At 42.5% G+C, this 24,957-nt stretch overlaps 1 protein-coding gene and 1 long non-coding RNA gene across 2 annotated transcripts; one reads left to right on the plus strand and one right to left on the minus strand.

The window, feature by feature from the left end:
- The first annotated feature begins 7,799 nt into the window (after positions 1–7,799).
- On the plus strand, positions 7,800–9,040 carry LOC145428559 (uncharacterized). Its single transcript, XR_013908852.1, has 2 exons — positions 7,800–7,939; positions 8,776–9,040. It is a non-coding gene; the product is annotated as an uncharacterized LOC145428559 (long non-coding RNA).
- Positions 9,041–9,083: 43 nt separating this feature from the next.
- Positions 9,084–10,842, minus strand: LOC145428558 (uncharacterized). Its single transcript, XM_080300910.1, has 2 exons — positions 10,537–10,842; positions 9,084–9,650 (listed from the first exon to the last, which is right to left on the minus strand). The coding sequence occupies exons 1-2, from the start codon at positions 10,794–10,796 to the stop codon at positions 9,380–9,382; spliced, it is 531 nt and encodes a 176-aa protein (XP_080157036.1). The 5' UTR covers positions 10,797–10,842; the 3' UTR covers positions 9,084–9,379.
- Positions 10,843–24,957: the final 14,115 nt, after the last annotated feature.

A 24,957-nucleotide genomic window follows, 5' to 3' on the forward strand; every position in this document is an offset into this window, starting at 1 on the left:
AGGTTATCTAAGTTATTTGTTTATTAGATTCCCCTTATGTATCCAACCCCTGTTAAGTCTCCCTCATGTGCTTCATGTCTGTGTTTCATATCTTATCCCCTGTGGCGTTGTTATGTTCATGTTGTGTCTACTGTGCCTTTCTGTTCATGTTTCAGGTCCCTATGTTCTGTCTCCCCAGTCTGTTAAGTTTACATGTCTTGAGTTCCGTCAGTGTGTTTCCTGTTTTACTTTCACAGTCTGTCCTATGTTAATGTTTCTAGTTTTGCTTCCCTTGTCTCGTCCTGCCTAATTACTCCCAGCTGTGCTCTCCTCCTGTGGCTCATTCCCCCTCGTTATCGCTCAGTGTATTTAAGCCCCATGTTTCTCTTTGTCAGTGTTGCGTCCTCCCTCTTAGCTGTGTGATTTTTTCCTGTGGCTCCTTGTGCTTTAGTTTTCCCAGTTTAGTTTTGTATTGTTTTTTGTGTCCCACTCCACGCCAGCAATAAATCAGTGTTTTTTGAGTTTACTTTTTGTCTCTGCGAGTTTGCATTTGGGTCCTATTCTTGCCTGCACACAGCCGTATTGTGACACTTCTGAAGAATCACCTGAAATAAGACTGCCACAACTGACATCTACATTTTAGTGTGACTGAAGTAACTTTACATTGGTTTAAGAATTGTCTCGCCCTTTCAGCCTGCAGTAACGCTAAATTGTGTGATCAAAGTTAAAAGAAAAACTTTGAGTAAGTAAAATGCAAAGCCTATAAACAAGACCATGAAATGTTAATACAGTTCAAAAGTGCATCAGCCCAATATGTCGACCAAAAGTGAAGAGGGGGATTACCAGGTAAGGTTACGAGATATGCCTTTATTAATGGAACCCTTATAAAGATACAGTATAACTAAGTCTACGTACACTTACACTCAACAAAAATATAAACGCAACACCTTTGTTACTGCTCCCATTCCCCATGGGATGGACGTAGAGATCTAAAATTCATTCCAGATACACAATATAACCATCCCTCCCAAACAGTGGTCACAAATCAGTCCAAATGTGTGGTAGTGGGCACATCTGCTATATTGAGATAATCCATCCCACCTCACAGGTGTGCCACATCAGGATGCTGATCTGACATCATGAGTAGTGCACAGGTGTACCTCAGACTGCCCACAACAAAAGGCCACCCTGGAATGTGCAGTTTTCTGTGCTATTGGGGGTCTGGGGACCCAGAACCGGTCAGTATCTGGTGTGACCACCATTTGCCTCATGCAGTGCAACACATCGTTGCATGGAGTCTATCAGATTGTCAATTGTGGCCTGTGGAATGTTGGTCCACTCCACTTCAATGGCTGTGCGAGGTTGTTGGATATTCGTGGGAACTGGTACACGCTGTCGTATACGCCGGTCAAGCACATCCCGAACATGCTCAATGGGTGACATGTCCGGAGAGTATGCTGGCCATGCAAGAACTGGGACATTCTCAGCTGCCATCTGCCCTGAACAATGTGAACCATGATTCATCCTTGAAGCGCACACCTCTCCAACGTGCCAGACGCCATCGAATGTGAGCATTTGCCCACACAAGTCTGTTACGGCGACGAGCTGGAGTCAGGTCAAGACCCCGATGAGGACGGCGGGCATTCAGTTGAGCGTCCCTGAGACGGTTTCTGACAGTTTGTGCAGAAATTGTTTGGTTGTGCAAACCAATTGTTCCAGCAGCTGTCTGGGTGGCTGGTCTCAGACAATCTTGGAGGTGAACCTGCTGGATGTGGAGGTCCTGGGCTGGTGTGGTTACACGAGGTCTGCGGTTGTGAGGCTGGTTGGATGTGCTGCCATATTCTCTGAAACGCCTGTGGAGACGGCTTATGGTTGAGAAATGAACATTCAATGCACGGGCGACAGATCTGGTTGACATTCCTGCTGTCAGCATGCCAATTGCACGCTCCCTCATTGCTTATGGCATCTGTGGCATTTTGCTGTGAGACAAAACTGCACATTCCAGGGTGGCCTTTTGTTGTGGGCAGTCTGAGGTACACCTGTGCACTACTCATGATGTCAGATCAGCATCCTGATGTGGCACACCTGTGAGGTGGGATGGATTATCTCAATATAGCAGATGTGCCCACTACCACACATTTGGACTGATTTGTGACCACTGTTTGGGAGGGATGGTTATATTGTGTATCTGGAATGAATTTTAGATCTCTACGTCCATCCCATGGGGAATGGGAGCAGTAACAAAGGTGTTGCGTTTATATTTTTGTTGAGTGTAGTTATACTGACTTGTCTTGAAAAATGGTGTCTTCATTAGTAGCTTGTCTTGATTCCAGACAATTTGTTCAGCAACAACCTTCTCAATTAATCAAATCAAGACTAGGGGCTGATGCTGAACGTGCTTTATTATCTTGATAATTAATCTGTTGTCTTTCAGCAGCCAGCATTAACGGCCCTCCTGGTGAAAATTTACGCCTTTAATTAAAAGCCATTCATTGCTCAACAAGCCACCTATGACCTTCAAATCACTACCACAGTTAGAAAGCGCTATTACGGCAGCTTGATTTACACAGGGGCCAAAAACTTTGTATAAATTATCCTAAAATACTTTGGATAGTGGTGGAGAGGGACTGACAGAGAGGAAAGAGAGAAAAAGCAATAAAGGAAAGTGCAGACTTTGAAATTAATTTAATAAAAAAATGGTTTACAGGCACAAAGTGCCATCGGTACCTTAAGAGAATAGTTATTTTTCTTTCTTATTAATTTTATTTTTATTTATTTGCCAAATCATAAACAAGATAGGACCACTTCCTCTCTATTTTTAAAGAGAAAGCTGCAAGCAACTGGAGCATCAAGGCTTAGACTTTTTTTTCTTTCATAAATTGTGTTCCCCATAAAAACAAAATGGATCACAAAGCTGGGTATACTTTTAAAAGTGACTGCTTTGACTGTATGCCCGGTTTATCATGTGGGCATAGATTGATATAAACTTCTAGGCATCAGCTGCTTTCTTTTTAGCAAGTACATTTTGTTGTAAATCCATTTTCACCTATCAAAAGCATCCTGGTTAACAGTATAATGAATATGGATGTGCAGAAGCAACATCTAAAAGTGTTTAAATCTGTATTAAAAAAAAACATACACAATGTCACTCAGACTGCATCAATTATTTGTCTGCAATCTATGGTGCAAAAGTAGCAAAACATGTCAATTAACATGATGACTAATACACATGTTTTGAATAAAAGCAAGAATTCACTATGAAATTAATTTGTTCTTTCTGGCTAGATGGAGTAATGTTCTGTAGTTTCTGCCGGCCACAACTCAGAGCATAAAAATAGCACAACACCACTTAAAACTGAGACTTGTGATTTTTACACTTGTTTAAGGGTTCAGTTTGTTTCACTTCAGGAAAGTACTCTCCAACCCAACCCTTCTAGTTTATCTGCTAGTAGCTCAGGCACACAAGAGTAACGGTAGGATGGTAGCCTCCTTTCGAATAGGAACAACTGGTGGTTTCTTAGTGATTGAATTGAACATTTTTGCATTCAGCAGCCATTTGCAAGTAGCTGCGGTGATTTTTGATTAAAAATCTATTACATGGGTTGGCTGTTGTTAGGCAACCTGCCTATTTGTCATAGTCCAGTCTGAGTGTCAGGTTGTGGTAGAGTATTTTTTCAAGGTTCCTCCCTCCTGTGTGGAGTCCAGTTTCCCACTCTTGATTGGACATACCTGCATGTCATTACCTCCAGCTAAGAGACTGTGTGAGGACTAGCTTAAGCCCTCATTCTCTGCCAGATCGTCTGCTACCTTTGGTGGTAATTCAGCTCACAAGTTGCTGTCTTGTGGTTTGTTCTCTCCTTGTGTTAATTTTGTGATCTGTGTCTTCAGTTCATCACAGTCTTGGCTCAGTATCTGCAACATACCTGCTTACTCACCTGATTCTCTACGCTGACCTCCTTTACTCCAGGTTTTTGTTTTTTGAAACTCATCTGCACACTTTCACTCTTGGGACTCTGGAAAGAACAAATTCGGGCTGCTCAGCTTCACACGCTCCCGCTCCTCTGGACACTTACTTATTGTCTCCTCCGGGAATATCCGCTCCTAGTTACCAAGTAAGATACACAACTTTTCTCATACCCCTGATTCCTCCTCCATACTTACCAATACAGAATCAGTGGATTAACCCAGCTCTCCTCTTTTGCAGTGGATCCATTCCTTGTGGTATTCGCACCTTGCGATTACCTGTTGCCTTTCCTCTGAGTAATCTGCTGCCTATTGTGCCTGCTTCTGAGTCCAAGGGCCATCTCAGCCCCTGACACTTTGAGGTTCTGGCTGGTGTCATGGTCCTGGGTCTTTTGACCCAGCGTTTTAAGTTTGAGTTTATTTTGTTCATTAGGTTATCTAAGTTCATTTGGTTATTAGACTCTTTGTGTTTTCTTCCCCTGTATTTAAGCTTCCCCTCACCCTTCGTGTTTCATGCTGCGTGTCTTATGTTATCAAGTTTGTATTATTATGCCTAAGTGTTTCTAGTTATTATTTTCCCCTCGTGTTTCCAACCATGTTAAATCTCCCCTGCTCTTCATGCGTTTCATGTCTGTGTCTTACGTTGTCAAGTTCGGGTTGTCATGTCTATCTCTCATTATGTTTCCTGTTTTATTGTGAAGAGGTCTGGTGTTCTGTGTTCATCATGTTCAGTTTTACTCTCCCACTGTGACGTCATTATGTTCATGTGTGCCAGCTGTTTCCTCATGTGTCTCCACTTCCCCTAATCACCTCCTGTGTATTTAAGTCCTCTGTTTTCAGTGTGTGATTGTCAGGTCGTCTGTTGTCCACGCCATGTTTCCTATGCCATGCTTCCAAGTTTCTTGTCTAGGTTTTTCTTATTGTTTGTTTAGATTTCCCAGTTTAGGTTTGTGTTAATTTTGCTTCAGTTTGCCTTGCCCTTTGTTTGTACCTTTTTTACCAGCCATATTAAATGGCTCGCTTTTTGTTAACATTAAAGTTTTGTTCCCTGTTCCTTGGAGTCTGCATTTTGGGTCCTTTTTCAATTCATACAGTCTGCCCTCGCCAGACTGTGACAGAACGACCTGACCAGAATGGACCCAGCAGACATCTTTGAGGATTTTTGGGAGTTCAGCACTCGTGTGACCATTCTCCATGGACAGTGGAAAATCTATTCTGCGTGCAGACAGAGTGAGAAGGAGTCAGTTAGAGTTCAGCTGTACCGGATTCTGTCTGCATACCCGGCTTACATGGAGGGATTGTCGGAGGATTTGCACTGCTTCATCCGCACCGTGTTGCCAAAGCAGCCCCCCAGCATGCAGACTGAATTACTCCAGCCCCTCTGTGACGCAGCCCTCCCTATGCCAGCTATAGGAGCTAAAGTTGGCGTGTTGAGTCTCCCGCCTGTCTCCATGTCCATGTCGCCACTGCAGCAGACAAGTGCTGCGTTTTCCTCACCTCAACCGGTGGCTTCTTCCAGCGCTACATTCATCTCAGCCGTAGCGGCGCCGGCCTCCACGACCACGGCTTCCAGGAGGAGGCGGCGTCCAGGTCGTCACCACGGCTCACAGCAACATGAGGTGGGTGATTGTATTCTGAATCCACGCGTTTTTTCTAAGGACAATATTGGAACAAACACTGCCTTAAAGGTTCATGGGCATGTTTATGAAATGACTAAGACTGAAAAATCACCAGCCAAGTCTTCCACGGAATATCTTATCCCTCTGCACAATTACCTAGCATCCCAGTGTATTGATCATGCTATGAACTTTGCTTCCAAGAAGCCAAATTATAAGACTGTTTGCACTGGAAGTGCTAGCCATGAGGCTCAGCTAAGCTACTGTGGGACCGAGATCCAGGCCAGGTTGGAGCCAGGGGCTAAGTTGGAGTTTGTGCAGCCTTTTCCTGTGTCTGCTGGAGGGCCCGAGGAGCCCGTCCAGCCTCACGCTTCGTCAGCTGGCGGGCCCGAGGAGCCCGTCCAGCCTCACGCTTCGTCAGCTGGCGGGCCCGAGGAGCCCGTCCAGCCTCACGCTTCGTCAGCTGGCGGGCCCGAGGAGCCCGTCCAGCCTCATGCTTCGTCAGCTGGAGGGCCTGAGGAGCCCGTCTGGCCACCTTCTGCTTCACCACCTGTGGCTGCAGCGCCACCTCCTGCGGCTCCCGTGCCGCCGCCTGCAGGACCACCACCTGCTGCGCTACTGCTTGCTGCTTCTACGCCTCAGCCTGAGGACGACGCCTCACCTGGTTCTGCCACACCTCAGTCTGAGAACTCATACAAACTCATTTCACCCACTATAGACTGTGTGTTGCTGCAACTTAAAAAGCAACCTGCCTCGTCAGCTGGAGGGCCCGAGGAGCCCGTCCAGCCTCATGCCTCGTCAGCTGGAGGGTCCGAGGGGACCGTTCAGCCGCCACCTGCGGCCGCCTCGTCATCACCTGGTCCAGCTTCGTCAGAGTCTTCAGCCTCGTCTGGTCCAGCTTCGTCAGAGTCTTCAGCCTTGCCTGGTCCGGCCTCTGCTGCGTCTGGCCCTGCCTCGCCTGGTCCTGTTGTGCCAGCTGGAGGTTCAGCCAAGCGCGCCCAGCATCCTTCCACGCCATCGCCTGCAGCGCCGCCACCTGCGGCTTCCACGCCGTCGCCTGCAGCGCCATTATCTGTGCCTGCCACACCTCAGCCTTGTCTCCTTCCACCTGCCAAGCCACGTCCAGGTCCAGCACGGCTGTTTCCGGAGCCTGTCAGGACAGCCTGTCGACGGAAACCAACCAAACCATCCAAGGATTATCGTCCACGCCGTCGACCACCCGCCAAGCCGCCTGACAGGTCTCGTCCACGTCACCGCCGGCCACGAGCCAAGCCACCCGACAGGTCTCGTCCATGTTGCCGCCGGCCACGAGCCAAGCCACCCGAGTGTGGCCAGCCATGCTTGCTTCGCCACTGCCACCTTCCACATGGCCGGCCCCCTGAACCCTTGAACTATGGACTACTGTGCCATCGGCCTCCAGGTCGGCCACCTGAACTACTCCGCCATGAACTCCTTTTCTGCCGAGATCATGGTCGCCCTCCTGAAACAGGGTCTCGGACTCTTAAGCCCTTGTGTTTGGACTGAGTGCTTCAGATTCTTTGTTTTTGTGGTTTTGTTTCTGGCCCTCCGTCCTGGACCCCCGCTGCCCGCCCTGGGTGGGTTGTTTTGGTTTTGTTTCATGTTTGTTTTCTTGTTGCTGCATTTCTTTGTTCATGGTTTTGGGCGTCTGGAATCCGCCCTTGAAGGGGGGGCTCTGTCATGGTCCTGGGTCTTTTGACCCAGCGTTTTAAGTTTGAGTTTATTTTGTTCATTAGGTTATCTAAGTTCATTTGGTTATTAGACTCCTTGTGTTTTCTTCCCCTGTATTTAAGCTTCCCCTCACCCTTCGTGTTTCATGCTGCGTGTCTTATGTTATCAAGTTTGTATTATTATGCCTAACGGTGTGTTCACACCGAACGCGATGGACGCGAATAGAGCGTCAGGTTTACATGTAAAGTCAATGGAAAGGCGCGATGACACGCGATTGCGGGTCCCGCGAAAATTCGGAAGCAGATTTGCGTCGCGAAAACGCCAAAACGCGTGAAACGCGCGTCAGTGTAGCGCGTCTGGCGCGTTTGACTCGCGAATAAAACCACGCGCGTGAGTTTTTGTGTTGCATTTTGTGCATACGCGCGTTTCGCGTCTACCGCTCGAGTTGGAAAAATCTGAACTCCAGCGTCAAATCGCGCCGCGACAACCAATCAGGAGCCTGGTGACGTGGCTGTTACCTAGGTCAAAGGGGCAGATCCAGCCAAAGCCTTTCATACTTCAATGGAGGGGAAGGCTAATCAATGCGGTAGCAAACAACTCGGAGCTGTACAACACCAGCTGCTTTCAGTACCGAGACAGGAATAAAAAGGACCGAGCTTGGAGGAAGATATGTGAAGAGATCGGGCAACCTGGTAAGTTCATTCATTTCTCTTTTGAAAGTTTTCACTGACTCGGGGAAGCCGCACAAAAGCTAGCAAGCCACCGCTATTTTCCCACTGACGTACAAATACCGTTCTGCTTTTATGCATGTTGTCATTTAGGAATATATTTTATTGTTTATTAATAAACAGCACACAGTGGTCCCGCTGTTCATCCGTCACTGCTTTGCTTTTTCGCTGATTTTTTATTGCACAGTACAGCATTGCATTCTGCAGCCTGATTGACAAATCTCCTGCGCTTGCCAAATTTATCACGTTTGGTTTTGATAACCATCGCGTCCAATAGAAAAAACAGCACAAAAACACCCATAACTATGAGCCTCATTCGGAAATAGACACCTGCACCGTGAGGGAAAAAGGCGCACGAAAGTGGCGGGCAGATGAAGACAAACCGCGGCATAATAATACTTTTACGTTTTGCAATCTACAAAGGTTTGCACTTTGAGAATCAATTGTGAGAACTGTGACCAGGGGCTAGTTATTCTGAGAACCCCTGCAATAAATGAGGGACCACTGTCTACTCTACGATTATTATATCCAACCTGTTAACATTTAATACTGTATTGATAGAACCAACTGATTCTGCAGCAGAGCATCCCCAGTCCCTGAGCTCCTGCTGCTGCACCCACAGATATGTACAGCAAGCACTGATACCTTTTTAGTCGGTGGGATTCCCTTGTGATCACCTTTACTAAATATCTACAACCAATCTGATTATATCCTGTTATTGTTTTTTTTTTTTTTTCAATGTTGAAATTAAAATCTAGTAGCAGCCTTCTCATTTCTTTGTGTTTTGTGCTGTTTTACAGGCCCACAGAGGAGGACGGCTCCGAGGCAGATGAGGGACGGGTCCCAGGACGGTCCATCGGCGGTGGAGCTGGCCATCCTGGAGTCCCTGAAGAGGCCACACCAGTCTCCAATGGAGCATTTCCTCCTCAGCCTTGTTCCTGCTCTGGAGAGCAGCTGGTCCTTTTTATTCCTGTCTCTCTGTAAATTCTTATATTTTATATATTTATGTTTAATGTTTTTCTGTTTGAGACTTTTAATATTATTTCAAATAAATGTTTATAATGACTAATGTCTCAGTTCTACTACACAGCAAATGTTGGCACACAACTTGACACATGTAGAATTTATTTCATATTATACTAATGACAAAATATACTGATACAGTGGGATGCAGAAGTTTGGGCAACCTTGTTAATAGACATTATTTTCCTGTATAAATCGTTGGTTGTTACAATAAAAAATGTCAGTTAAATATCATACAGGAGACACACACAGTGATATTTGAGAAGTGAAAAGAAGTTTACTGGATTTACAGAAAGTGTGCAATAATTGTTTAAACAAAATCAAGCAGGTGCATCAATTTGGGCACCACAAAAAAGAAATGAAATGAATATTTAGTGTATATCAATGTGTGTGTCTCCTATATGATATATGGGGTGCCTTTGTCTGGATGTGCTTCCCATCCAGAGCTGCACAGCACAGAGGAAAGTTCCAGCGCTCCTGGAATCCCTCTGTGATGGACCGCCAGTCTCCAGGTGAAGGCACAGCCATGAAGTCGTCCACTAGACAGTCCCAGATGGACGTCGCTGCCTGGGGGGTGATCTGGCTCACCGTGGACACACCGACTCTGAAACTGAACGCGATGGTCCTGAAGGAGTCCCCGGTGACAAGGAACCTGGACAAAATTGTTCAAAATCAGTATTATGTGTACTGCAGTTACAAAATACATTATTCAAATTCCAAAATACTTTTGTGATGTCAGATTTAAATCACAAAACTTAAATCTTACATAAAACATTTTGTAATTATAAGGATAATTACAAAATGTATATTAGATAATATCTAAAACAGTTGTGTTTTGTTTTAACTTTAACATATCATAATTTGATTGGTAGCAACTTTTGCCACTACAGTGAGCCAATCACTCATAATTCCTAAACATGTCAATCAGGTAGGAATGAAGTAAGACATTAATAGAAATAAAGAGTTGTGTGTTGACATGTAGCCCTTTCCTTGCTTAAATCATTAATATTTTTGAAAAATTAATCTGTGATAAGACAGCTTATCAAGATAGAACCATGTAACTAGAGATGAACCAAACTGTTCACAGTTTTATCTAACTCTGTTTTAATAAAGGCTGTGACCCCTGCTATAGAGTCTGACAGCTGCAGGGATTATATACAAATATTCAACTATCCCAGAATTAAACCAGGTCTAAATAAAAAGGAGTGAGTATCACTACAAAGGTTAACTCAGTGGTCCTAATGCTACAGTTTGATATCAGCAAACACCGAGCGCATACATTGATGTGACACCACAGCCATGCTATCATGCAAACACTGATAACAGCATAAATCGAATTAAATCGGGACTTGATGAGAGCTTCTGAGTATCACTAGAAATATTATAAAGAGTCGTCTCTGTACCACAGTTTGCTTTCAGTAAACACAGACAGCATTCACTGTTAGCATAGCACATCCATGTTAGCAGTGTATAACTGGATGGATTAGCATATTAGCACATATCAATAAAGGACTACCGTATTAAATAGTTTTACTAACCTCAGGCAGACGGACAGGCGCTCTGCAGGTGGGATTGAGCGTCTGTAGTTGGTGTCTAGGCGGGCAATGCTGGGACCGACGAGGGAAAGCAGGTCCTCAAACTGGCCGACGGTGATAGCGCTGGAATCGGCCGTCATCCAGGCGCAGCTCCTGGAGCAAGTGGTGAAACTCACCAAACTGCTCACGCCTCTGGAGGACCTGATGGACCCAGGTACGGCGAGGACGTCTTTTACGCTGCTGCTCTGCTCTCCACAGTACATAGAGAAGGGAGACTCTCTCTTCAAGCGCTAGCTCAATAGCTGCCATCTTGCAAAGATACCGGTCTGGCACAACTCCCTCCCACATTCCTCCCACGCGATGGATTTTTCTTGGACACGCGTTGAGACGCGAATGTACACACGTCAAATTAGAGGCGTTTGGGGCGTTTTATTCGCGTCCATCGCGTTCGGTGTGAACACACCGTAAGTGTTTCTAGTTATTATTTTCCCCTCGTGTTTCCAACCATGTTAAATCTCCCCTGCTCTTCATGCGTTTCATGTCTGTGTCTTACGTTGTCAAGTTCGGGTTGTCATGTCTATGTCTCATTATGTTTCCTGTTTTATTGTGAAGAGGTCTGGTGTTCTGTGTTCATCATGTTCAGTTTTACTCTCCCACTGTGACGTCATTATGTTCATGTGTGCCAGCTGTTTCCTCATGTGTCTCCACTTCCCCTAATCACCTCCTGTGTATTTAAGTCCTCTGTTTTCAGTGTGTGATTGTCAGGTCGTCTGTTGTCCACGCCATGTTTCCTATGCCATGCTTCCAAGTTTCTTGTCTAGGTTTTTCTTATTGTTTGTTTAGATTTCCCAGTTTAGGTTTGTGTTAATTTTGCTTCAGTTTGCCTTGCCCTTTGTTTGTACCTTTTTTACCAGCCATATTAAACGGCTCGCTTTTTGTTAACATTAAAGTTTTGTTCCCTGTTCCTTGGAGTCTGCATTTTGGGTCCTTTTTCAATTCATACAGTCTGCCCTCGCCAGACTGTGACAGCTGGACTGAATTTCTGTGTGTCATGGATCGGCTGTGTGGCAGGCGGGAGGAGGACCCAATCGCAAGATTCACAAACACGGGGATGAACTCAAAAGCAGCTTTATTGCTGACAGGCAGAACATAGGAAATACAGAACTCAACTAAACTGGGAATCAATAAACTAACACTCGTAGGGAGACACAGGGAATCCACACAACAATGAGGGAGAACGCGACGCCGAACAGAGGGAGACGCAGACAGAAATACACAGAGGGTTAACGAGGAAAGTGGGAACACACGGGGAACACAGCTGACACAGATAACCATAACGAGACAGGGCGGGGTGAACATAACACTGACGGGAGACGGGCAGAGTCAAACAGGAAGTACAGAGGTTCAGACAGGAGGAGAGAGAGCACGGGGAAAACACAGACATAACGGGCTGGGGAAACATGGAACAACCACAAAGGGAGACGAGGGCTCATAAATACACAGAGGGCACACAGGGGGGAGAGAGAGAGCACGGGGAGAACTTAGACATAACGGGCAGGGGAAACATGGAATAAAACATAAGGAGAGACGAGGGCTCACAGATACACAGAGGGGCACACAGGGGGTAAAAGCCACGAAGGGAAAACACAACAGGGCAACTCAGGAAACATGGCCTAAATAGGGAACAAAATACAAACATACAAGAAAACTAAGAACACTGGGCCAACATGGCCCAGGACCATGACACTGTGTTTGACCATAGAAAAACTTGTAATTGTATGTGATGTACAAAAGTAGCTTTGGGGACGGCACCTTCAAAGCAACCAATATTGTTACCAAATGTAACAAGCTTACAAGTTCATTGTACTTCCACAAGGTCACAGTGATTTTTATTGAGCCACATCCGCAGGATTAAGATGGAGCAGGATGGATGTTGTGTGCTCTGGTGCTCAAGCAGTCTGTTAAGCACTTCCCTAACAGAGTGGACATGATCTACTTTTGATTGAGAGTATATCAGGATGTCATTCATAGAAGCAAACACCTACTGGCCGACCATGTCATGAAGGACATTGTTAATAAGTTGTTGGAATACAGCAGGACTATTGCACAGGCCAAATGGCATCACCAGGTATTCCAAGTGACCGTTAGGAGTGATAAAGGCTGTCTTAAACTCGTCCCCCTCTTTGATGCACACCAAATTGTAAGCGGTGCACAGGTCCAGTTTGGTAAAGATGCTGGCCTGAGAGAGAGATATCTACAGAGGTGACAGGAATCATACGGTACACTAAAGTCAAAAGGATATCAAGTTGAGAAGCAAAGTTCTCAGCTGTCCCTGTATCTAGGAGAGCCTTAACAATTATCAGTTTGTGTTTCAGCTGAAACACTACCTTAAGCTGGAAACAAGAGGGGTCGATGGAATGGGTGTGTCCAGTCAGGATTCCCCCGATGTCCACCTGGGCTCGCCATTTCCCAGAAGCAGGGGACACTGGGGGTAGTGATGTTTTGCTGACCCACAGTAGGTACAGATGTTAAGGACCTGGGTCTGGGGATCCAGGGTTCTTGAATAATTTATGGACATGTGTACATCTGTTGCTGCTGTCCCTCATTTCCATGTTGGTGTGTATGAGTAGGTGTGTGTGTGGGTGTGGCAGAGCACTGGGTTTCAGGCATCATCAGGCCTGCTGGGTGTGTCCTGCCTGGAGGCGGGCCACACCAGAAGAGGATGATCACACACACCTTTGGGTCTTCATTCCCAAATTCCCCATGGTCTGCCTTGCTGACCGTGGCAACAGAGGCCTTCACGTCAGTGTCGTTCTCGTTCTTCTTTGGATAACTTCCTCAGTTGCTTTGGTTCCTTGATTGAGAAACTGCTGGAATTAGCAACTACCCCGCCAGAGAAGGGAGGAGATGGAGGAGCTATAGACCTTTGGGAACGAAAGCGTTTAAAGGTACAAGGAGCAGGATGAGGTTGTGACATGGCTCACTGATCAATCTTTAGGGCAACGTACACAGTCTCATCCAGTGTCTTAAGAGCCTCACGTACAGTCAACATATCGTTAGCTTCATAGCATAAGTGCCTAAGTCATTGACTTAGTCCAATGACTTAGGCACTTATGCTATGAAGCTAACGATATGGAATTAGCCAATACCTCTATAAAAATTGACCGGCCTACAGCGTCTCCCCAGTTCAGTTTAGGTGCCAAAGTGCAGAATTCAGAGACAAAATTGTGACTTCATTTCCACTTCGCTGCTAGCCTTCTTTAACTACTCCACAAATTGGGCATAGTCAATGCAGGCAGGTGACTTCACATTATAGAGAGCTGCTACCCACTCCTGGGAACAACCAGATAAAAGCGAGGTTAGCATTGCAAACTTAGTGCAGGAGGTGGAGTACTTAGAAGGGTGACATTTGAACATCAAATCCAGAGTGGCAAACTCTGACAGCTGATGATCAGAGGGTATCTGAGCTCCAGACATGAAAGGAATGATATCTGAGCAGAGAACGCGTAGGTGGAGCTTCCTTTTAAAGCCAATCCCTGTGGCCACCTGACCACTACCTGACACTAGTGATGGGTTCATGACATGAAGCTAAGCATTGAGTTTTGTTATTAAATGTATATTTATCTACTAACAACTGAGGAGTTTTAATCTTAGTAAAACAAATAAGCAATAAAGGTTTAGTATGTATTTACCACTGTACAAATCTATTTTATACACTACCACATTCAAATCAGTCAATCAGCGATTCCAGTTACTAATTATGCCATAAAATCTTGTGAAAAAAGTGTTTAACTGGCACACATCTTGGGTAGGAGATGAAACCTACTAAGCTGACAGAATATCTTCAATTTTGAAATGTGGGAACGCCAAAGCACTGTAAATGCATGCTGTGGGAAACTGTAAATTTTATGTAGCTGGGAAAAGAAGGAGAACCAGAGATCAAGATAAGAGATGGCGATAAGGACAGAAAGCCAGTGAAATACACACACACACACACACACACACACGAACACACACTGCTGTGTGCTATTTAAAAGTGATCGTAATACTTCTTCTGACTTATTGCCATGACACATCTTCACTTTTCTCTATCCTTTTTGGTCTGTATTAGTTAGCTATTTATTCAGCCTGTTAGCAGAGGGAATACATTTTTATTTCAAAGAGCTTTACTGCTAGAGATCAGCTGGCTAGAAGTTCTACCCAGGGGTACTGACTACTCATCGAAGCATAAAACACCAGTCTTACTACTTGATTCAGGGATTCAAAGAAAATAAAGAAGGCTCTGCTGGTTATCCCTTTTGGCTGAGTTGTGGAAGCACATCAGTGGAGGGCAGATAATAGAATGAGATGCCATTAGCTGCTGAGAGAAGTTATCTAACTGCTTTAATAAGAAAGAAGAGATGAGTAAGAGTGTTCTAGCATTTAAATGATCACCTCTTGATGTGTTCTGAAATATCACCTGCATAGAAATGAGTAAAAGCTTATAGGTTGGATATTCAGTTGTTGGACCTTTTTAATAAAAGAAAAGAAACAAAAGTTGGAAACTAGGAAATGTAATTTACCAGGTTGAGTTGCACGTTAGCAAAAGCTGGATCTGGGCAAACTATGAGGTTAGCAGCATTAGATGGCTGTTTACATATGGATTTGTTGATAAACCTCTTGTTTTTGACAGGAAATTGATCGGAGAGAGTGTGTATGTATAGCAATATATGCGATCATAGGACAGCCATAATACAAGTATATGATTTTACTGAAATGATGCATTGCTGTCAATTAAACAGAATATAAAATATTTAATGTGAGCACAACCTTACACATCTTCAGCAGTAATCTTAGTCCATATAAAAAAATGGGGGACATTTTGCAAAAGAATAAATACTTTTACTTTTTATAACATACAATTTACCAGTAACACGCAGTTTTTTTTGTAGTGAGGTGTTTTCATAGTGTTTTATTATTAAAGGATTGCTTTAATTTTATTTTTATTTTAGAGAGTTCGTCAGTCTATTCTTCAGGATTGCAGAAAGATGAAAATGCCCATGCAGAATGCATCAACATGCACTAGCAAAATAGTCATGAAATGATACGTTTTAATCCTGCCTAGTTTGTTTTGTTGAACAGTTGAGTGGACTGAAGTGTATTTTTCCTGCTTGCTTTTCTGCAAAAGTCACTGCATGGCAATGCCATAAACTGTACACTGGAGTTGGAGGTAACCACTATGATGCCATCCACTATGATGCCATCCACTAATGTGGACACACCTTTGGAGCGCAAATTCGATTCCCTCGCAGTATCCAGTAAGGGTCCTGGCTAGGCCCCCCCCATGCCAAACGCCAAGCCCTGGAATGGCGCGGCTACGTCTGTAGCTCAGACATGACACATTTCACTGCATGTTGTATACTGTATGATTGTGTATGTGACCAATAAAGCTCGTTTCTTCTTCTTTCTATGTTGTCGTTCCAGATCGAGCGTTTTGACCATGGTCTCAGTGAATTGCATACAATTGCATGTACTTTGGTTACATGAGGTTGAAATAGAAATCAATGTCAAGGGCAAATCTTGTATTTGGCAGAATATAGTACGGCATGTGGTTGATCAAGCTTGTGAACCGTGATGCTGTTTTAAACAAGCAAGCAATTATATTTTCTTCAACAGATTTTGACTTTCCAAATGGCAGGTTATTTAAAAGAATATTTGAAGGAAGAGTGGTTATGTTTAAATGCATGTAAAATGGTCTCTTTTACATCTAACTAACCTGGACCCAGTGTGCTTACAGTTTTTTCTGATTGCTTAAGCACATTTTTTGTAACTATTGGCTAATTTTGCAAAACTCTTCACACAAATAAGAAAACCTGTCACCTAATAATCAAAACATTGTAGTTCTCTTGCAAAAGCAAACACAGCTAGACTAACTCTTCACACCTTCGTAAAAATGGTGTTTCCGTATCAAACAGTACACACAAGCCATCATCTACTAAGCACACAATGCGCCAACTGCACACTGATGGTATGAATACAAAACACATCTGGCTTTTGCTTTCTCTGTGCACAAGGTAGGCTATGTCAGTTTGAGCTCATACTTCTGTCATAGATCCATAAGCATAGAGGGATCCAAACTTCAAGTACTGGTGTTTATTCAAACACATCAAAACAAACACAAGTGTTTATTTCCAAGTATAGGATTATTTGCAATCGCCATAATGACTATATGGGTTACTTGGTCTGCAGTGAACATGCTTCCTCTGCCCCCAGCATCTGGTCATCTAGCAATTCTGTAAAGTAACAATTTCAGTATTTTTACATCAATGGTATTGGTGTGTTTCTCATTGGCATATGGCAGTGCTACAAATCTTTGTGCGAAGTGACTGTACTAACCGATTCTCATTTCAAGATGTCCCTATGGTACTTGCTACAGTGTAGCGGCTCGAGTTAGGCTGGACCCGTTGGCCAGCTACCCTCAGGGTCATTCCACGGTTGATGACATGGTCCACTATTGTAGCTCTGATGTCATCAGCAATTCTATTTCTTACTCTTCCTACCCTTCCTCTCCCCCCTCCTCATCTTCCTCTCCCTCCTCCTCGTCTTCCTCTTGCTCCTCCTTGTCCTTGTCGTCCTCTTCATCCTACTTCTTCACCTCCACGTCCTCTTCCTCGGCCTCCTCTACTTCTCACTCTTTCTGCTCCCTCCATTGTACTCCGCACACACAGCTTACCTGTATTATAGTGCTTAGGCTGATTGCAAAGTGAACGAATTATCTAAAAAAGTTTTCACATGTGAAAGTGTGCCAGACAGTTGGCAAGTTAGTGTTAATGATAGCCATACATGTGTATACTTTTGCTAGGAGTGTGTTGGAAATTTGGTAATTGAGTGTTGTGCAGTGAATTGTGCCTACAGTTTTGCAAAGTGTGTGTTACAAAATTGCAAACTGAGTGCAAAGCAGTTTATGTGCTTTTAGTTTTGCAAACTCAGTGAGTGGTTTTGCTATAAGTCTGAATAGTTTTAGAGATTGTGCTACAGGAATCACAGTTAGGGTTTAAGCATTCAGAAAAAACTGTAGTAACATTTTGTTTAGTGTTTTTGAAGTGTGTTTGAGTTAAAGGGATTAGGTACAAGAGCACAAAACAGACAATTCTCTAAAACCATTTGTAGAGTGTTTGTAATATGTGGCTATTATATCAGTAAGGTTTTTCTTTTTTCTTTTGGAAAGTATTTGTTTTTTATTGAACTGTGGATAGATTGTTATAGACATACTTTGACAAGGAGGATGGTATGTTTTAGATATATATGTCTTTAGTCTTTTTATTATGTTGATGGCTATTAAAATGATACATATCAGACTCAGCTGTGTCAGTGTATGAATAGACTGTAAATATTACTGAAAGCATTAGTAAATGCCTGCCTTGTCTACCTAAGTGCTGCTGTGAGCGAGCCAAACATCGTGAAACACTGGGTGGCATATGGAATAAAACGCCAACCAACCTTTTCTGTTTTAAACAGAATGAGAACAGTCAGAATATGTAGGTGTAGCCAAGCTCAGGTGGCAGCGTATTGTGACTTTTTAACACTGGTTGGCCTGTATTTAATTTGACCTTTTCTTTTATTGTAATAATGTATGTATAATGTAATAATGTATAATGACTGAGCACTTGATTGTGCACTGAGTGTCCATGATTGTAAAATCCAGCTTAGTGAATACTGATTGCTTTGTTTGATTCTTTTAGTTGCTGGATTTGGCCAGTAGCAGCATGGCCTTTCTGTTGGCTGCCCCCTTTCACATTGCCCTTATTTTAAGGCACGTGGGTATGAAGTTGTAGTGTTTTTCATCCCTCTTTATTAAGAGCCTCTTTTTGTTTATTTTTTGAGTTTTAGGACACCATTTAGCCAGCGCTACGTGGTTTGCTTTAACTGTGTTTTTATAATTTTTAACCTTTTATTGTATTACTGTATACTTATATCACTTCAACCATTTCTTTTGCTGAGGTGTTTTTTTCAAACTTGTGGAGTTTTTTATTTAATTTGTTCAAATATTGAGTCTTTAAATTTCCAAATGGTTAGATTCCCCAGGATGTCATTGTTGCAACCTTTAAATAGTACTCCCCTGACTATACAGCCAATATAAAAATACATGCCTAAGTACCTGTAAAATCATACAAGTACAAAAAACCCCACACTCCTTGCCCTTAAACAAAATGCAAATCTTATTTTTGATAAAGAAAATACAGTCCACACCTCAGATTGTGGGAGGCAGATATCTTTGGGTTACAAGGGGTTTGTGTGACTTGCAGAGACAACACCGCAGACCTGGGTCATGTTGTCCCCAGTGGAGAGATAGGGTGGGTGAGAAACATTAGCCAGTAACTAAATCCATTCCTAAGGTGCTGGATGGCAGAAAGAAGAACAAGTCTGTACAGCGTAATGAGACACCTCCACAGAGAACTGACGCACAGACAGGCAGGTTGAAATGCATCTTCAAGATTGACGTACACACAAAGATATTAAGCCACCAAAAACTGACATTACTGAATTTCATCTGAGTACAGAATGTATCAAGATACACAGACACACTGCACAAACATTTACACACAAGTACACACATCAAATATTTTATTTCACCACGTTTCACCTCATTATAATGTCATGCTAAATTAATCCATTTAAATTTGTAATCCTGAGTAGTAATTTAGGCTTAGCATAGCTTATCTCAAGAATTGTTTTAGTTTGTATGACTTTTACCATCTTAGTTTAGTCTTGGCTATAATTTTTGATCCATAATTTAAAAAAACCAAAAATATAACTTTTACCACAAATCAGGTAATCAAGTTGTGACAGAAATGCAGACATTTAGCTTTATTATTTATTTATAAAACGTATTATTTTATTTATATATTTTAATCATCTTCTGCATTAGCTTAATTTGTAAATGAAATAACAAGACAACATGCCTGTGAAGCTGCTTATAACTCAATTGTCCAGGTACCTTTGAGCCACTGAAATCGGGGGGCTGTGTATAAAAAAAGGGCTTTAATAAATATAAATAAAACATTTTTGTGAAACCTCTTGAGTTAGAACTGAAAGTCGACACTTCAGGTGATTTATTTCAGTTGTGATATTATATATATAACAAATGTGCCTTTTGTCCAACAAATTATTTGTGTACAAGATAAGTTTTATCTGATCTAGACGCATTAAGTGAACAATTGCACTTTTTGCTGTGGTTGGCCCAAGTACACAGTGTTTTGGTCACAGCATATGCAGCATCTTCACTGGTTTACAGTTTCACCCACAGGGGCACATGTCTACCCCTCTCTGAGCCTGGTTGTGCTGGAGTTTTTCCCTACCATTGTCGCCAAGTCTTTGCTCATATGGCATCGTCTGATTGTTGGGGTTGTCTCTATATAATCGTAGGGTCTTTACCTTACAAAATAAAGTGCCTTGAGACAACTTTTATCATGATTTGGCACTATATAAATAAAACTGAGTTCAACTTACCTTGTAAATATCAAAAACTATTCTCCTGTCAAAGTCTAAATCATGTAACCATCTTTTTGGTACTTTCCTTCATTGCATTCATAAGACTTGTCAAATTTCAGCCTGTCACTACATGCTTCCACCTTGAGGGGCAATCATTAAAGCTGTCTATATATACTACTGTTGTAGACTGTTCGTTAAAAGTCATATAAGACAAGAGAAGAGTCCACATACTGAAGGAAAATGATGACGTTAGTGCTCCCATTTCATTTGACAACCAGTCCGGTCACAGTAAGTGACGCAAATGATAATGGAACAAATCACACAAAGCAGAGAGTGGAACTGGATTGTATAAAGTTTGACACTGGCATGTGTTAGTCTAAAGGTGTATGCTTTACAGTTGCAGAAATATATTTTTAAGAAGCAGCAAAAATAAAATTTCTGAATGTAAAAGCAGAGAACCCTCCCATGGAACTATATTTAGGTCAAAAGTCACATGTGAGAAAAAAAACATCAGGAGAAAATTATTTCATTTCACAAGTGCAGGTATTCCTTGCCTCTCATGCAATTAAATCCTCTGTGCGTAAATTCAGCAACCCACGCACGAAGAACTCAGCAGCACTTTCCACAAAGAACCTGTCACACATACGAGAGTGTCTGCTTTGCAAGTGCTGCAGCAGATTCATGCTCTCATGGTTAACTCTGCTCTCGGCGCTGAATCCTGCTCATTCAAATCAACAGTTTTGACAGTTTGGAGGGTGGAGCCCAAACAAAGAGGGGTCCTAATGTGACTGTTCACTTATAAAGTAGTGATGCCACAGCCTCTGTAATAGACACAGAATTAGGTTACTGCATTAAATGGATTTACACCATGTTAGCAACTTAGCTGCTATTCTAAACCGTATATGTTTACAATTTGGAAAACGAAGTTAACTATCAACTGTCATTGTTTGCTGTATAGCAGTAGAAACCCTGAAGATTGTCATTGGAGTACTTAACACAATTACTTAATGCTGAAGGAATCTTAAAACTGTAAGATTCTGAAACGGGTTCTAAAGCCTCTGCACTGTTGTACAGTTAATCTGTTGTACAGTCTTTTCTGTAGTAGATTTTAATTATCTGAGACTTTTTTTCTCTTATTTTCTTGGAGTTTCTTAATTTTCCTGCTTACCTTGTGTGATAAAGCATAATTATGTGAGAACATGCCTAGTTGTCGGCTTGCATTCACCCAGGAAAAAGAAGGCTATGAAAAATCCCTTACCCTCTTCTTAACAGTTTGAGCCTTGTAGCAATACTGTCAGTTCTCAGTTGAATAAATCAAAAACGTTAAATAAAATGCTATGGTTTTGTAAGCATTTGATTTGAAGTAAAAGTAGCTGAAGACATAAATTACCTGGCACAGAGTGCAGTGAGCTTTAACCAAACTAATGCTAAACTAATATCTCCTCACCATGCTCTCACCAGCACTGTTTTGTCTTTGACTGAAAGCTATCTAAATGGACTAAACTGAGTGAGCATGAGCAAGCCTCACCAATTTTACTTTGAGCCTGAAAGTGATTTGTAAATGGGTACAATTAAAAGGCAGCCTTTGATATGAATAGAATAATAAAGATTATATTAGTTCAGGGCAACTGAAATGCTCAGTGAACTCTAAAAACAGATCCCAATTATAACACACTAAAGTAAAAGTAAGTCTTGACCTTACATCTCAGTGTTCCATCCCGTGCAGTTTCAGCATATTACACACGTACAGATGAGTTAAAACAGAGATAGCAACTGCAAGTAAAAAAGTAAATTTTTCTCTGATTCATCATCTCAGCAGATGCATTTTCTGTTGCAGTATAGTGTGAAGAATAACTCCTTTAGCATGTTAACAATGAAACATTGTAAGCCTTTCCAGGGGAAATTCAGATCTTGGAGAGAGTACCATCACCTAACTACATTGTCAGGTTTGGGTAAACTGGCAAGTTTAGCTGGTGCAGGTTGCACCAGCATTTTTAGATTAGTGTGAATGAGTTGTTGTTGATTGATATTTTTAATCCCCTTGTAGATATTGTTGATTAACCAGTTCTAGACACAGTTCTCACAGTTCCCAAGCCTTTTTAATTAGGCTGTGTGTGTGTGTGTGTGTGTGTGTGTGTGTGTGTGAGAGAGAGAGAGTGTGTGTGTGTGTGTGTAAATATTTTATTCATATATTTTAATTTACTTTTTTTTAACTCAAGTATTTTTCTGAGCTCATGAACACCTGGATTTTAGAGGTGAGTCGTCCTCACTGGACAGCCCATCTACAAAAGTATGATTTTACAGGATGTGACCTTTAAAATCTGCATTGATAAACAATAACACGTTCTTTTATTCGAAGTATTTAGGTGCTTTCCTAATGTGGTATTGCTACTTTTTTCCCAATAGAGAACCTCTTTAGCAACCACCTTTATTGCCTTTTTCATGTATAAATAATGTTTACAAAATTGCAAAACTCAGAGTCAGAGACACAATAGAGGCATGAAATGGGATTCCAAAGACTACCTGCCTTATACATATATCACAACTAACAAGAGCTTTATGTCATCCATGGTCTGTATGTCTTAATACAAGCAAAAAGCATTATTTTTGGTCTTGGCGCAGTGAAACAATAATAATTTATCATCCCATACACAGGAACAGCCATCTTAAATGATCCTTCCTAGTGGATGCCTAATGAAGACAAAAGCTCTTTTTGAGAATAGTTTCCTGTCTGTAAGGAATTATGCCCATGTGTTACAGAGTGTGTGAAAGAAGCAGGGAGGTGACGCAGGGATGATCCAGGGCTCAGAGCGGAGGAACAGAGACTAGTAGTGAGGAGAATGAATAGTGACTGGCGCTCAGCCCAGTGGCAGCTTAATGACTTGCGGTCAGTTGACTCTGTCTCAATTAATCAGACTGCTCTTTCCCGCTCTCCTCTTTTTTTTTCTCATCTTCCCTTGGCTCTAATTTCTTCCTTTGTCTCAGAGCTGAGAGAAGATGTTTTGTTCCCACTCTGTCTATCTCTTTTGTTTTCTGCTTCTCTATCTCTGCCTGTGGATTTCCATCTCCAGACTATCGCCTTCTCTTTCTCTCTGCTCCCTGACAGCTTCCTCAACAGGACAGTTTTCATTTCTTCTTCAGCTCTGCATTAGTAAGAGAGTGAAAGAATGAGGCCATTTTACTATCATCTTCTATCTTCCTCTAAGTACGGCAGAAACCAAGCCTGCTGCAAGACTCCGAGAATTAGGTTTTGAAGAAAACTCAAGCCCGCTTTAGCTGCAACAGAGACAGTGAACACAGGCTTTGACACATGTAGATAATGGAATAAAATTCAGACCTGACAACACAACTAGCCTGGACATGTTTGCTTCTGGATCACAAAGTACAAGAAGAGGCAGCACTGTGTTTCTGTGTGTGCAAGTGGCCGCTCAGCTCTCCCATGTCAGTTGTTATCTACTTTCCTGGAGTTCCCAGGGGGGGTCTTGCTGGCTTCCCAGGGTGGTCCTGACCGGGTTGACATTTGGAGGACTGGTCTGTGATGGCCTGTAGGGGTGTTCCATGCAGCAACAGTCACAGCTGCACTCAGCTTTGCTCCTCCGTTCCTTCTTTTTTGGCCCTTTGTCTCTCCAGATTTACTCTCTAGTTGTCACACCTTTCTCTCCCTGTCACTTTATGTTTTTTTTTTCTTTTTGTACTCTGCACTCAGCTTACTCCATCTCTCTCTCATTTTCACTTTGTGTCCCTCTTGCCCAGCTTTGTCATTCTCTCGCTCTTTTTGTTATCTTTCTTTTTCTCACATACAAGCACCCTGCCTCTCTGTCCTCTGTCCCTCTTTGCCTCACACAAATCCATTTTTGTATTCTTCAGTGTTTCATCTCCACTCTCCCTCCCCTCTTGCTGTCAGTGGGGTCACTGTGCTGGGGAAGGCACTCTAAGGAGCCTGCCTGCCACAAATCTTACACGTTGGGAAGAGGTGTGGCAAAGGACCTGTGAACTAACTAGGCTAATTCCCCAATGCTTCACTGTGCAGTCAAGCAGACAGAGAGCGCAACCAAAGGTCAAACACTCCAGGTGGATGTGATGCAGCCATTGGGCACGAAAACATCAATATTGTAGAAGCATTGATTTACTTTTCATGCCCATTTGCTGATTGGAATTTTGTTTTCTACTAAGGAAATGTGAAGAACAACCAAGTGAGTTGTAGCGCCATTCAAAGTCAGTGTCTTTCTAAGATTTGAGCTGTACAGTTTCTAATAGGAATTCTCCTTAGCATTCATTAGCCTTTGGTCAGAGCTGTGCAAGTCTGACATGCCTACAACTTTTCTCAGAAAGAAAGGGAATCTCTAGCAGTTTCTTGACACCAGACAATTTAACTGACAAATAACTCTCACTCATGTGTGTTGATTCTGAAGAACTGTCTCGTGCAATTGGATTGTTGAAACCCTGCAGACCTTGGTCTGTAGCATCAGTCTTTAACTCTGTTTGAGCGTGTATGTTAGTTTTAAAATAGATTCAGGCATTGTCCACAGTTGCATGAGACTTAATGTCTTCATTTTAAAACTGTAAATTGCAAAAGGGTCCTTTTATATGTACACTATAAAAAAATGTTTTTAATTCTTTTAAGTTAAAATGCAATTTTGAACTTACACACATATTATTATACTGACAAAACTAGCATTTTGCCAAGCTATCAGGAATGTTTTGTTAGAGAAATTAAACTCCCATAAAACTTTGCTGCAATCAGAAGAAAAGAGACATGATGTAAATAATGTTGTCATTATTATAGGTTCAATTGAGTTACAGGCTTTAAAACATGATAAATAGAGTACTTATAATAAGAAAAGCATTTCTTTCTCTAACAATGCTTAGTACTAAATTCAGCTTCTATTCATGCAGACTTATGATCAATAATGCCTTTCCTTTCGATGTGCATCCCAAATTCTCTTTGTATTC

This window comes from Astatotilapia calliptera, chromosome 4, assembly GCF_964374335.1.
Source record: "Astatotilapia calliptera chromosome 4, fAstCal68.1, whole genome shotgun sequence".
Taxonomy (NCBI): domain Eukaryota; kingdom Metazoa; phylum Chordata; class Actinopteri; order Cichliformes; family Cichlidae; genus Astatotilapia; species Astatotilapia calliptera.